A 14,901-nucleotide genomic window follows, 5' to 3' on the forward strand; every position below is an offset into this window, starting at 1 on the left:
ATCTGGGTAACCATGGGTTCTATTCATTCTTTCTTTTGGTTATTTATTTATTTGGCTATTTATTTTTGTTCACTTTTTAAAAGTTGGCATTCAAAATAATTGGTTGCATTCTAACAACTACATCATTATATTTTGTTATTCATCACTTCCAATATTCCTCTGCCTTATTCTCCCTTACATGTGGTTTCTGGTCCCTTTTTTCCTCTCAAATTATTCCATCATTATTTCTTTTTTAAAATCTCTGTGTTCTTCATCATAGTACCTTGCAGAGGGAAAGACTGTTCACTTCAGCGTGTTTAGTGACACTTTTGCTCTCTAATTACCACATAAAATAGCATTGCCTGAGCTGTGGGAAGATGAATATTTCTGCACATTGATAAATCTGGAAGCAAAATGGCTCCTTGTTTAGAATCACTTCTCTGGACTCATCTCACCTTGAGTCTCACCTCCTCTTTCTTGAGAGTATCCAAGGAGCCAGTGGAGAAGAGCCAGGGAGTGGGTGTGAGCCCCCTTGTGTTTGAACAGCCCATGGCTCTTCTTCTCCCATTAGGTCATTGTGCCAATTAGCTCAAATGGTAACAAAATGCCCGAGAGAGAATCAAGTTCAAAGAAAGAAACTTTCTTCTGGTTCATGGTTTCAGTGGCCGTAGTCTGTGTTCAGTTAGTGCCATTCTTCTGGGCCTGTGGTATGGTAGTATATTGTAGAGAGAGTGCAGCATTCCTGGCAGCTGGGAGGCAGGGGGAGGGAGGAGGGAGAGAGGAGAGAACAGAGAAAGTGTGTTGATGTCCTAGGCCAAGTGTTCAGCTACTTAATTGGCATAGGACTCCATGTCTTCAATGTCTTACCACTCCCTGTTAGTGTCAAAGACTGGAGAGCCAAGCCTCTAACTCAAGGGGTTGGGGGAGACACTGACACTAACCATGTCTGTCATATCCACGGTTTTGAAACCATTTAGTGGGTTTTCAACTGATTTCTTCTTCCTGGTTTAGGAGGCATCTGCCCATGTGTCCGATAAGTGTAGGTGCCATTACTTCTTAGAGAGACTGAGTCACCTCTAGATTCTGTTAACTGATCACTCCATGACCTCTGTTCTGTGACATTGACTTGTCAGTTCCATGGAGAGTGACTGTGTCTTTATGCCCTTTCAAGGTATGTTTTATATGGTTCTTTTCACTTACTCCTCAATATGTATTTAGATGGCAGAAACCTCCTGTGCAGAATGAACTGGAGAAGTACATTATCTTGAGCTCCAGGCCCAGTCTCATCCCTCTCCAGAACTTTCATAGCTGTTGCCCATAGGGTCAAGAAAGGAAGATAAATGACTAGAATGTACTGGATCTATTTGCTTGTATTTTGCCTGACTTGTGGTCTACTTTTAGTGCCAGATATAGAGATAAATAATTTGTGAGTACTCCCTCTGCCTAAGGATCTAGAGGATTTATTTGGCCTGCCTCTATATAAATGGCATATATCTTATGAAAGTTTTGTGCATATTTGATTGTCTTAAAGCCACCCTTTAAAGGGGACCTATCCACTCCCAGAACATTTCATTTATGTTATCTATGTATTAAGCCCCCAGAACTTTTCCTGGCTCTGCCCTAAGCTCCCAGGATGCAGCACTGAGTACCAATCCTGTCTGTCCTGAAGATATTGTGCTTCAGTGTGTGGTCAGCAACAGGGAGGGAAGGGGCTGCCAGCCTGGAGTATATTGCTCACATGGCTTGCCCTCCCCCCAGCTCATCACTGCCAACCATAAATATTGACCCTATGTCAGCAAACTTTGCATATTGCCGGAGGATCCAGAAATGGGGATTTTAATTGTAATCTTCATTTCAAATGAAAGGCTCAATATTTTTTTTTTTAAAAAAGAAAACTATTGTGCACTGTTAAACAAAACATGTTTTCAGGCAGCCTCTGGTGTGTGACCTCTGTCTAACTCCATCTTTGTCCTTGCTGGTCTGCTTGAGAAGAGAAATGCAGTAGAGTGACAGCTGTAGCTATGCTCATCCCTCTCTGAAAACAATGAGCCAGTCGGCAGAGATTTGGCCGTGCCAAGGCTTGATTTGGAGCACAAGTCAACAATTCCAGTAAAAGTCATTTGGAAACTCATCCTTAAAACCAACAAAAAGTGACTATGCAAGTCGGCTGTGATTATTCAGCCTGGACTTTATAGTAAACAGGTGACCTGCAAGTGAGAGCCATTGCCATGAATCTGCTAGCCAGGTTTGCAACAGGCCATGACAGAAACATGATTTCCAACACACATACCACTCTGGTGCAATGTAACAGGTCTGTAAGGACAGTGTGCATTGTGTAATGGGCTCATCAGTTATTGAGGTAAGGCTTCCCCATCAAAAAAGTTCAAACCAAAGGGTGGGTTTTGTTCTGTAAATTACAGTTCATTACATTTTGCAAAGCAAAGGCAGTTTGGATGAAGTTGATTTTCTAGATGGACTAGCAAATGCAACAGCTTTCTGACTGGCTCCATACTTGGGTGATTATTCAGTGGCTTTGTGTGAGGTGTGATGGCTGCGCATTTATCACTGACCCACTGGCATTATTACTATGAAATCTTGCCTACTATCATATCAATTTGTCACTCATTTCCATAGCCCCCTCTTCACTCATGCCCATTCTACTTACCTTTTTCTGACTACGTAATCTGTCCATCCATTCCCCAGTGTTTTTCCTAGTTGAGTGTACCCATTTCCAGAAGGCTTTGAGTCATTCCTGTCCACCATCTTTCTTTTTCCTTCTGAAACTCAGGCTCTGTGTTCAGCCATTTGATTTTCTAGAACTCTTAGCAGCTGAAGGCTCTTTCCCAACTTTCAGTGACTGATGTCCTTCCTCTACTTGGAAGGGCCTTGAATCAAACTCCAGGAATTGCATTAGGAACACGTTTTCATGCACCAGTGTTTCCATCAGGGCTATAATCATGCCAAAACCTTTTTATGACCCCAAATCAAATCATAGATTTACTGATTTTCCTTAGGGTCAAGGTGGACTGTTTGCTCTTCATTGGTCCCAAGATGATGTTTGCTCCTGAATTGTGAGGGTTCTGACTACATCCCCCAGATTCTGGTTCACAGAAATTTGGGACATGAGATTTTTTTTTCTTGCAAATATTGCCTGACCCAAGCCTCCAGAAATGCCCCAGGAGGGAGATACTTGGGGCTATACCCATTGCTCATGAGAGGAAAAAGACATTTGTCTGACCCATTTAATGATCATGATACTTGTGTCACATTTCAGATTCAGCTATATATTTGGTAAGAGGTAATGAGTGATCTTATTTCACAATTGTACTCTTACTGTGTTGACATTATTATTTTAGATATTTGTATATCTAAAGTATATCTAAAGGTAAGGAAAGTAACCTACAGAAAAAGAAAGGTCATCTACTTTAGTCAATGTTGTCTGAGCATTCTATTGACATTAACAAAGGTGGTGACGTTAAGTATGGTCTTCAGGCCAATCCAGTTTCAATTACATGTCTGCAAAGTGTTTCGAGTTACAAAGGTTTCAAAGAAAAAGCATGAACTATTAAGACCAAATTCAAAGAAGTCAAAGAAACAAAAGAACACTAAATTTCATCCCACAATAGTCCTGCAAAAATATGTGCAAGTGAGTGACTTCAGTTACTATGGTGGAGGAAGCTGACAAATACTTTGACTTCTGCAAATTTTATCTGCTTTGCTGTTTTTCATTTAATTCATTTAAACACATCTCACTTCTTTTAGGAAAAGGTCATTTAGTATAATCTTTTAATCTTCTATGTTACTTACATTAAAAGTAATAGTCTTAGCATGAGGTATAAAATGATTTGTTTGTTCAATGCTGGTAGGTCTTAAAAGCTCTCACACACTCTGGGAAGTGACTTTTAACATATAATTGACAACTCTTGAGTAAGAAATGTTAAGAGTACCCACCACAGGTCATGTGCTTTGTTTTAGTGATAGATAGTGATTTCTTTTCAGAAGGCAATCTCTAAGGTAAAAAGACACCATTGCTGAATTGTATAATAATTTAATAAATACTGAGGCCAATATTTGAAAATTTCCAATTATTAAAAACATTTGTGTTCCAGACCATTTGGTTGTAATAATTTCATCTACTGAAATAACATCAAATAGAGGAGCTTGAAGTTACTAAGCATTTGCATGATTCCAAAGAGGTTCAAGAGTGCTAACCCATTTCCCCTCATGAAAAATTTTATAATCTGTATCTTTGCTGGGTATTTGCACAGTTTAATCTGCTTGGCTGAAAGCACACATGTTTGTTCTTGACTTTATTAGATATTTTATATTAATGGCAGTTGCAAAACTGGACCTTTTTCTTTCTTTCTTTTTTCTTTTCTTTTCTTTTCTTTTTTTTTTTTAAATGTAAACAATCCAGTATCCTAAAGTATACCCAGCAAGCTGACAATGGAGTTTTAGTGAAGTGTCAGTTTTTCATCTTTTGGGCCAAAGATAGGAAATTAAGTCTGAATTAAGTCTGAATCTTTTTCTTAGGGCTTGTTTTGGTAAATGTTTTATGATTATTCACTGGTTCAAGGTTTTAGTAGTCTGAAGAAAAAGGAAACATCCACACTAAGACACCAGATTAGACCGGGTTGACTACATACTTAGAATTCTCCGACTACTAAGTGGCATCAGAGCCCTGCAACTCAGAATTTCTTCATGTATCTTCTGATCAGGCCAATTTATTCTGGCATATTATTTTTCTTTTTTCCAGGAACTCGATTTAAATCTGTGCATCGCCAGGGGCAGAGAGCAGACAACATGGATAGAGAGGTGAGATTGATGTTAACAGTAGTCCCCCTTTTGATATTTTCCTTTAAAAGCAGCCTTTTTAGCTCCATTTTTCATAATATGCATGCAGGGGAAGTACAGGACTGAGCAGAGAACTCCGGCGTCTTTTGTAGCGCTCGTGAGTAAAGAGAGTGATTAACGAGTAGGGCAAAGAGCACAGTAGCAAAGAGTCTATAGAAGTTAAACAAAAGCGCCTTCAGAATTTCAGGATTCCCATGATCCATAAGAGGACCTCACTGCGCCTGTCCACTGTTTCTATTTTTGATTAGATTTATAAACACAGCGCCACATATTTTCATGTGGCTTATCGCCCAGGGGCAGAATTAGATTGACTGCACTGAAGCTGGGAGGCTGGAGAGTTTTGGGCCAGGGCTGGAGTGAAATAAGTAGTGTAATTGTTTCTGTGGAGTGAACGTGGGACCTCTTCTGCTCTGAATTACACATGGTTCAGCCCTTTGACCTAAGCAGGCTCAGCCATGGCTGGCGCAGCTCCTAAAGTTGCACAGAAGGGTCATCGCCTAGCGAGCTGGAACGTCATCTGTCAGGCGAGATGCCAGCCAAGGACTCTATTCAATTACGCCCCTTCCTGGTGACACACATTTGCTACCACCTCAGCTTCATTTAACCCTCTGTCATATCCGTTATTATTTCATCAGGAAGTGCAACGAGGGGCCTTGGCGAATCCACAGGAAGTGTGGGTCCTTGGAGGCGTCCCCTATGCTTTGTTTGTAGTTTACTAAATTTTGGGTCTTCTTCAGGAATGCACCCAATAACTCTAATGTTGAAGATGGTGTTTCTGAACGCATACAGTTTGGGGAAATGTTAATAAGCTATGCTTACAATTTTTTTTTCTTGGTGAACTTGATTTAAACTCTTTCAAAACAGGTGGTAATTAAAGACACGGCCCTTGAAATAATCAGAGCCAAAGGGAGAAGACTACCCGCTGACAGTTTTGCCATGGTGGGGAATTCATATTCCTCAACTTTTAGAGTGAGTCAGATACAAAATTCTGTAGTCAAATACTTGTGTCTTGTTTTGACTTCAGTAAACCAAATTTTAAAGGGCACCGTAAACAGAGTACCCCCGGGGTTTCCATACAGACATTTGACATCATTCCCAAAATCAGTTCTGCCTCTGAACCAAGGTTTTAACATTTTAAATTTATCTTCTTTCCTTGCTAATTTCATAAGTAAACGTCTCCACAAGTCTATTATAGGACTGCTAATTGGAAATAATTCAGTATTTGATTTTTTTTCTTGTCTGAAGCAACCCAGGATAAGTCTTAATTCAGTTCTAAGTTATATGACTTTTAAACATTTCCTTAAAGAATGCAATATGCTACTTTTTGAAACTTGTATTAACTTAATGTAGAGACTCTGATGCAAGAAAATGGAGACGTCCATATTAGGCTGGTCACAAAAGACTCCAACCCATTAGCGCCCCGCCCCCACATCCTGTAACCCCTCCCCCATGTTTTTCTCTTTAGCAGCACTAGTGTGGTTCCCACCTGATATGACAAGGAATGCTCAGAGCAGACAGGTGCAAATTGCAAGCTTTTCACTGCGGCTGCCTGTCCTTAGACTGACAAAGTAATAGACTGGGAGAATAAAACAGGTTCATGGAGGAAAGTGTAGACAGGCACAGACCAGCTGGCTAGAGGGATTTCAATAGAGTGACCTGCTAAGTTGCACCTCCATGCCACTTGCCAGGGAAGGCCTCTCTAGTGTGCTTCCTTCCTCTTTTTTTCTTACCGAGGGAAGGTCCTGAAGACCCACTCTCTGATGTGCTTGTTGAAAAGGCCAAGGTGGAAGAGTCCAGAAACCAATGTACCTACTCCTCTTTGTCGTCACTACATTCTCCTTGCCCCAGAGCAATTCAGCACGGTTAACTGCCTAGAGTTGGACCAGATTGATAGTGCTTCTATCCATGTCTTTTTTGCCTGATTCACGTGAAGCCCCGGAGCATGAAACAACAGAAAGATCACCCTCATCTCCACCCCCCACTCCCGACCCCATGAATCTGCCGAGCTTGTCTGTTGGGAAAAGGAAAAAAAAAAAAAAAAAAAAAAAAAAAAAGAATGTTTTACAAGGAAAAACCCAATTTCATTTCATGGAAGAGACATGCCACGCCAGCTTCTGTAGGAATCTAAGGCATGTATTTTTGAAAAGAGACCCGGGACCCTGTCACCCAGAAGTGGCTTCTCTTTGTGACTACCCAGTGTGCCCTAGAACTGTTGTATGCAAGAATCAAGTCGAGCTCTGAGGTCTCTGACTCCATCTGACTGTGGGATCTGCCCATGTGGATAAAGGTAGGCAGACAACTTGAGCTGGCCTTGTTTACAGCTGGACAGAAAACAGCCAGACACAAATGAGGACTGACGGTTTCATAGAGCATGCTGGCTGATCGCAGATGCGATGTGACTGCCCTGAACTGAGCGATGATCCGTACAGTATGCAGAATTCTCTCTCTGGCTGGTCTGTGCCCACCAGCCTTCAAAGGATCTCTCCACACTCCACAGCCACAGCCCAGTGCAACCAGAGATGAGCAGCAGCACCCTGGGACCGATTCCTTCAGACAACAATCACATTCTTTTCACAAACTTATGGATTTGGGTTGTCACTGGTTATAAATGAATTTGCTATTGCTCAAGTTGGCTTACTCTATCAGCTATTTCTTTTCCAGTTGAGAGCACAGGCATCAAAACATATTTGGTACTTTTTAGTGAATAGAAAAATATCATGGGGAATGTATCACTCTCTCAAATACTGTCACCTTTCCAAAATTTCAAGTTTTTTTTTTCTCTTTTCTTTGTACACTTGTACAGATCAACACTCATTGTTTCCTTCCATGGTATATTCAGTGCTCATAATTAATAGGATGCTCCTTCTCAATTTAAAGAGAAATTCTTCTACTTAAGAATATGCATGATTGATAGAAATGTGTTACAAGTTGAGTGGGTGCTGGAGATCTGTATGACATTGTTCTTATGTTTTACCCCGCACTATGTGCTACCATCATTGCATGTAACATCACAGTTCGTAGCACCACATTATGTCCCCTTAAATATTTAGAAGGATCTGTTGACAGCGCAGTGAAAACTTGTTTAATGCTAGATGAGAAAACTGCTCACTTTGATTTGATGTTGACAGTAGTTTTTCATTTAGGTGTCAATTAAATAGAAATCTGAAGGAGGGGAAGAGCCTGGAACATAGCTGTTGGAGATTTAGCTCAGATTTCTAGATGGCTTTGCTTATCTTCAAAGGTTAATTGATATCAGGGAGAAGCAGGAAGATGGTCGTAACTACATTTGATTCCTTTAGTTTATCTGAGTTTTGAAGCACCCTACTGATTAGTTAACAGTTTTAAGTGAATTTATTAAAAAAAAAAAAAAGTAGCATTTTCTTGAGTGGAAATGAATGGGATAATGATTCAAATATGACAGAAGCATCCTGTTCTTTGCACTAAGGAGATAAAACGATCTCACCAGGAGAGAGAGGTCTGAATTGAGAAAGGGGTGGAGACAAACTCAATTTACACTGCTTAAAGGCGCCCATGTGTAAAGGAGAGAAAAGTGAGGAAATTGGTGGAGAGAAGTCGGAAATCACTTCTCATTTCCTTTTGAACATGTGTTAGCAGCTAAGAGGTCACAGACTACAAAATGTCACTTGGTAACCCTCTCAGGGGACCTGTCTGGGGGGTGTGCAACCAGACATCGAGTCCCTTGAAAACACGTGAACTTGACAGAATATCTTTGAGACCTTTCTAACGTTAGCAAGCAAGTGTGTAATTTCATTTGAAGTTCTTAGGACGGAAATGAGGCCTGTTCATAGGGCCATATCCATCTACTTAAAAGCGTGTTTAACTCAATTGGAAAGGACTGAAGTGCCAAATTTACTGAACCATGTCAAGAATCCTAGTACCTGCTGCTATCTCAGATGAAGGCTGTGAAAAAAGAATCACACTTCAACCTTGTTCCTAACGAAATGTCAGGACACATTGTGAGTTACGTGTTTCTAGGAGTTTACCTAGTTTTTAATGAATATGGTCTAATGTTTTAAAATTAAAACAGAAACTATGTCAAGTGTGTAACTAACTTTGTATTCTAATCAATAGGATATTATTTTTTATTGGTGTGTGTGTGTGTGTGTGTGTGTGTGTGTATGTGTGTGTGTGTGGTCAGAGAGCACCTTTGTGGAGTCAGTTCTCTTTTCTCCCTTTATGTGTATCCCTGGGTTCATACTCAGGTCACCAGGCTTGCAAGGCCAGTGCTTTTTCCTGTTGAGCATCTCACCCGTCCCAGCCGGTGTTAACTGAAACATGGCTACAGTTCCATTAACCTAAGCAATTGTAGGTTCTATTCCAGATTCCATGACAACCCTCTGGATGCTATTTATCTTCTAAACAAAGCAATAGTGCCCAATATACAATATACTGTCTGGATGTAAATAAGAAATATCAGGAATTAATAATTTTTTTACAAGATTTATTCTTTATTTTTAATAGTATGTGTGGGTGTGGATGTGGGTGGGTGGATTGTGGGTAACCAAGTGGTCTAAAGCATAAGATCCCCTGCAACTGAAGTTCCAGGAGGTTGGAAGCCATCCGATATGGATGCTAATAGCTGAATGAACTTGGTTCTATGGAAGAACAGACTGTATTCTTAACTGCAGGGCAATCTCTCTAGCCCCAAGGAACTCAGAATTCTTAAACTGAGAGAAAAATCAAACCTTAAAAATTACTGAACTCAGAGACTAGCCCTATACTTTCTTTAAAGGAATACATTGATGTTGTTGCTGAAGGCTTTTGAAGATGTTTGACACAGGTTCTTACAAGGTGTTCCAACCTTGTCTGGAACAAGCTAGCTAGCTCAGTTTGGTCTCAAGCTTGACATCCCTCTGTCGTAACCTGCTGAATTCTGGGATTGCAGGTGTACACACACCACAATTCCTGTCTCCAAATGTCTTTTGACACTTTTTTTTTTTAAGACTAGATCTTACTTTCCTTTAACTTACAGATTATCCTCCTGCCTCAGCTCCTAAGTGCTGAGCTTCCAAGACTGTATCAGTTTCCAAATATCTTTTGAGTAGATTTCTTATCTCATTTAGTTTGGTTTCGTGTGTATAAAATAACTGTAACACATTGTACACTAGATATTTGTTTGAAAGAATAGATTCTTAGAAATCAAGACATTGGGTTTCAGTTGACTTAGGGTATATTAATTTGAAACCTTTTTGTTTTGATGTTTTTCTGGTTGTGACATACTTCATGATAATTTAATTGCTCTGTAATGCTGTAAGACTGGCAGAAGTATTTTCAAAAGGAGTCAAACTTATTATAAAAATTTTAACTAAAAATTGGAACACTACCTAACTACACAATTCATCACAGCTCTCACAGTGGGCAAAGTATTATTTGGAATCTGAATATAGCCCTAAGAAGCATTGTCACAGGCTATCTGAGATGGAGCATTTTCTGTTTCATGATATGATGTCTGAACATCCTTTCCATCCTTGGCAGACTTCATCTTTTGTGTCCACTTACTCTTTTAACTTCAGTTTTTTCATTTGTCTGAGTTTGGGTTTTTCTAGCACAGTTCTTAAAAAACAAAAAACAAAAAACACCTCATTTGACAGTTACCCAGGATTCATTTGGAACTTGTAAGAGCATAGAAGCTCTAGTCATATTTCTAGCTATATATTTCCATTTTGACCATTTATTATGCACACTAATATTAATGTGCTAGTCTAGTTTTCCCTGGTGTGGCACCTCATGAAATCTTTGACACTCCGCATTGTACACAACTCTCTTGCATCATCTTGATTGCTACTGAAATATACCAAGGTTGGATTATATACTTCCTGATTGTATTTAAACCAATACTTACTTCACATACTGTACTTTAGTAGTTTAAAACAAATGTGGATGCAACCAAGAGAAAGTAGGCAACACATGTAAGGTGCCGTGTGTGTGTGTGTGTGTGTGTGTGTGTGTCTGTGTGTTTGTTTGTGTGTGTGTAAGAGAGAGAGTTCTTGTTCATGTGTGTCTGTGTGGGTACATGTATACATGGCATGTGTATAGATATCAGACACACATGTCCTCACTTCTCACCTTAAGATAGTGTCTCTTGTATCTTGTCACAGTATGCCAGGGTAGCTGGCCCAGGACCTTTAGAGATCGTCTGTGTCTCCCATCTTACTGTGGGAGCACTTCAAAACATGCAGTTCTGCATTTGGCTTTATGTGTTCTAGAAATCTGATCACAGGTCCTCATGCTTTCCAGTTGAGCATTCTACCTGCTAAACCATCTCCCCAGCCCACATGCAGATTTTCTATGTGATATTCCGTTCCACCAAAATGAGCTTGTATCTTACAACAGTCTGAACAAATGCAAATTGAACTGTGCAAGTTTTCCAGTGTTCTTAATTTGTTGAGGGCTCTTTGTATTAATTAAAAATGATAAAAAACAAAGTATTTTAATGTGACCTTCATTTGGCATTTGTATTAACTTTTCTTACCCTATTTTATTTAATTCTTCCACTTCTGATGTTCAATTAGTGTTTGACCCCTTTAGGAGAGATGTAAATTAAATGACATTTCAATGCCATCCGCCATCCCATATTTAAAATACTGTGTTAGTTGTGGATCATAAATGATGATCTTCATTCTTTAGCTAATTTATTCATTTAACAATTTCCCTCCAGAAGTTTCAGCAGAAGGCTGTGAAGCCAACTAAGCAGAAGAAATCCACGTCGGCTGAATTTCTGATGGGTGAGCCTTGCTTGATGAGTTATTGCTCATAATTTGTGTAAGGATTAATTAACTAATTACAGACAAATGGCTGTGGGCGAAATTTTGCTCTAGCTTGTCAGGGTGCAATTTGTAATTATTTTAATCATTTATTCTTTTTTTAAGAGTTAATTTTAACCTAATTCTGTTTTGGTGACATTTGAGGACGACACACTTGAGTCTTTCTGCACAAGAATGACTGGGAGGAATTTTCTGTTTAGCATTGGAATCCATTCGCCTAGTATGTGATCTTCTGACCCCCTTGTTTTGAAGAATGCACAGAAGCTGCAGAAGGTGCTGGGAATCCAGGTTTTAACATGAGCAGCCCAGAACTCTTGGCCCATCAGACTCCAAAAGAGAAAGTTATTAGACATGACATGCTGGGTCACACCCTTGCAGCTCATCCACAAAAATCCAGGCTGCCAGCTTCAGCAGGACCCAAAGGTGTGACTTCAGTCCTGGTTATGCTCATGCTTGGTGACAGTTGCTGCTCCTCTCATCTGACCTGGGCATCCTTACCAGGAACCTGACAGAAATTTGAGCATGCCTATATAACTTCTTAGGAGGCTCTGCTTGGGGCTTTGTGAGTGTGTATGTGCACATGCATGCTCATGTGTATGAATGTGTGGTGTACATGTATGTGTGTATGTGCATATATGTATGCATGAGCATCCGTGTGTGTGTGTGTGTGTGTGTGTGTGTGTGTACATGCGTGGGCTGAGGACCAGTGCTGTCATTGCGTGCAGGTGTTACACAGCTTTGTGGGTTACAGATGTGGAACAATTAACTCACCCTTCTTTGGGCAGATGGGGTGGACCAGCTTTGGGATACCAGGATACTAAGACTCGGCTCTGCTGCAGACATGGTTTCAGAGGATGACATTTTTGTTTATAGGATGTCACCAGGCTAATAGAGTTGACATCTCAGTTGACACTCTATTTTAGGTTTTAGACTGTAACAATTCTTCCCTTTAGGTGAATCATGTTCTTCTGTACAAATTCTAGAAACACATGCAAGAACTTACAAATAAACGAAGAAAGAAATTTTAATACTTAGAATTCCCTTGTAGTCATTTACCTGTAGGGAAAAGCTTTATTCTTTGGCTGAGAGGTAGCTCGGATCATCCTACTGCTGGCTATGGAGGCAAATTCTCTCTCTGTTGATACCTGTGGCTGTTCCTCCTGGACTCGGAGCTGCATCTCTTCTAAACTCTGATGGTCCTATACCTACAGAGAAAGGAGTCAATAAAACTTGCTGTCTTTGCTCTTATCTTCAACAGTGAACAAGCAGGAAGTCATCAGAATTTAATGGCCAAATCACTTTTTGAGGGAAACTCTGAAGTAATGAAGCGTGAGCTGGCGCAGATGTGTTCTCCGCTGGTCCCACTTAGCAGCCTCATCATGATTCCCACCTGTACAGAGCAGGCCCTTCATATTCCAGTACGTTTGCTTGTGATGTTTAGCTCCTGAGGCCCAGGGGAAATACTGCCAGCTTAGAAGAGGTTGCTACACTCTGCAATCACATCATCCAGACTCACATCAACTAGAATTAGCTTGGCTCTAGTTTCCTTGCTTGCTATGTACAAGTGCTTTACTTGGATGTTCATGGCCCAGTGAAAAGATGGAGGGCTATCAACAGTGCCCATCTTTGATCATCTACTATATATCAGCCCTACGCTGGCCATTTTGTGAACATCTCCTTTAGTTTCATAAATCTCAGGAGTTATGTTTCAGACAGCAAATTCAGCTGTGCAATGAAGGCAACCATTACAGTCATCAAGACTTTGTATTTCCTAAGCTGTTGTTTTTACTTAATATCCAAAAGTCACACAACAGCATCTCTATGTTCCAAGCATCGAAAGAGAAGAAGGCTGAACAGAAATAGTTAGATGTGGCCTTATGTCTTCTTCTGGAAGTTAGTCATCTGGCCACAGATAGTTGTAAGAGAGTCTGAGACACTGTCATTAGTGAGGAGCCAAGTTTAATGGTGAAACTGGAGCGTTGCTGCTAAAGAAGAAGGCAACACACACTGGAGTCAAAGGGCACATCCTCTCCTGGGTCCATGTGACTGTGGTCCTTATTTTCCAGACAAGGGAGAACGGCTTATTTTAGCTCATGATATCAAAGGTTTCAGTCCATGGCCATGAGCCCCCATTGTATTGGGGCTCATGTGCGTCACTGTGAGAGCATGTGGTACAGACTCACTGTGGCATGGAAGTGTGGGAGGGGAGATAGAGGAGGAGAGACAGAGATGGAGACAGAGACAGAGATGGAGACATTTTTTCTGGAAGATGTGAACAGATGCCTAACCATCCCAGATAATGTACCAACAGCTGATTACAGTAACAATGCGCTGACATCCGACTTGGCAAACCAAGTTTATTGGGGTTGCTTATAGGCATATGAGTGACAGTTACTCACAGGAGCATGGATGACTCGAAGCCATCACATCTCTGAAAAAAATCCCAGCCCAACTGGGGTGACAACTCATGAAAATTCCATCCCTGGAGCTCCCTGCACAACTAGTAGACAGCTTCACAGGTTAGAGATCCTCCTGCAGGGAGCTCCACACAGCAGGAGAGTCTCTTCTCCCCAGCAATTGTTTATTGTTCTTATAACCTTGGAGAGGGACCATGTGAATACTGTCAGTTTCCGGAACTTCCTGAGACTTGAGAAATGCTTGCTTGCCTATTCTCATTACCCTCCTTTTTCCCTCCAGAAGAGACCGTTTCAATTTGGAAGAAATTGTTACCCAATTCAGAAAGATAAAATCTTTAGGCAGAAGTAAAAATTACTGGCAAGCATTAGTCAGAAGACACATAAATGTACCATATAACAAGAGTCACAGAAGTACTTTTAAATTTCTAAGAGCCACCTTAATAAAATGACAAAAAAGTGATTTAAGTTTAAATACATCTTAGAATAGTCTTTAAAATGTCTCCAAAACCATATCCTATCAACCTATGATCAAGGTAAAAATGAACATACTTTGTGATTTTTCTTTTGTCAAAACGTCAGTATGTTCAGAATTGCAGATCTCTTTGCCATGAATTTCCACTTTCAGTTCTCTGGGAATTGTCCATGGACTAAATAGTTGTCTTGGAGAGATAAGAATGGGCATGGAAAGCAATGATTTTCATGAGTGATAGTTGGCCTGACTCTGGAAAACAGGGGAAAGTTGTACCCCAAAGTAGAGCCAGGTGGAGACAACCAAGATGAAAAGAATTTTATGGGGGAATCCAGGAAATGTCTAGCATCTGCACCGATCTCGTCAGACAGTGAAACAGAGAGGGGTTTACCATGTC

General features: G+C 40.5%; 1 protein-coding gene across 1 annotated transcript in view; it reads left to right on the plus strand.

Annotated features, from left to right (window-relative positions):
• Positions 1–11,506: 11,506 nt before the first annotated feature.
• LOC127229305 (uncharacterized) overlaps positions 11,507–14,901 on the plus strand; it is a gene marked incomplete at its 5' end in the record, with an annotated part of 280,807 nt that continues 277,412 nt past the window's right edge. Inside the window, 2 exons of the mRNA XM_051194389.1 lie at positions 11,507–11,579; positions 11,871–12,041. Of these exons, the coding sequence (XP_051050346.1) occupies positions 11,507–11,579; positions 11,871–12,041 (244 nt within the window). The remainder of the gene's footprint in view (positions 11,580–11,870; positions 12,042–14,901) is intronic.

The sequence above is a fragment of the Phodopus roborovskii genome, unplaced genomic scaffold (assembly GCF_943737965.1).
Source record: "Phodopus roborovskii unplaced genomic scaffold, PHOROB, whole genome shotgun sequence".
NCBI lineage: Eukaryota > Metazoa > Chordata > Mammalia > Rodentia > Cricetidae > Phodopus > Phodopus roborovskii.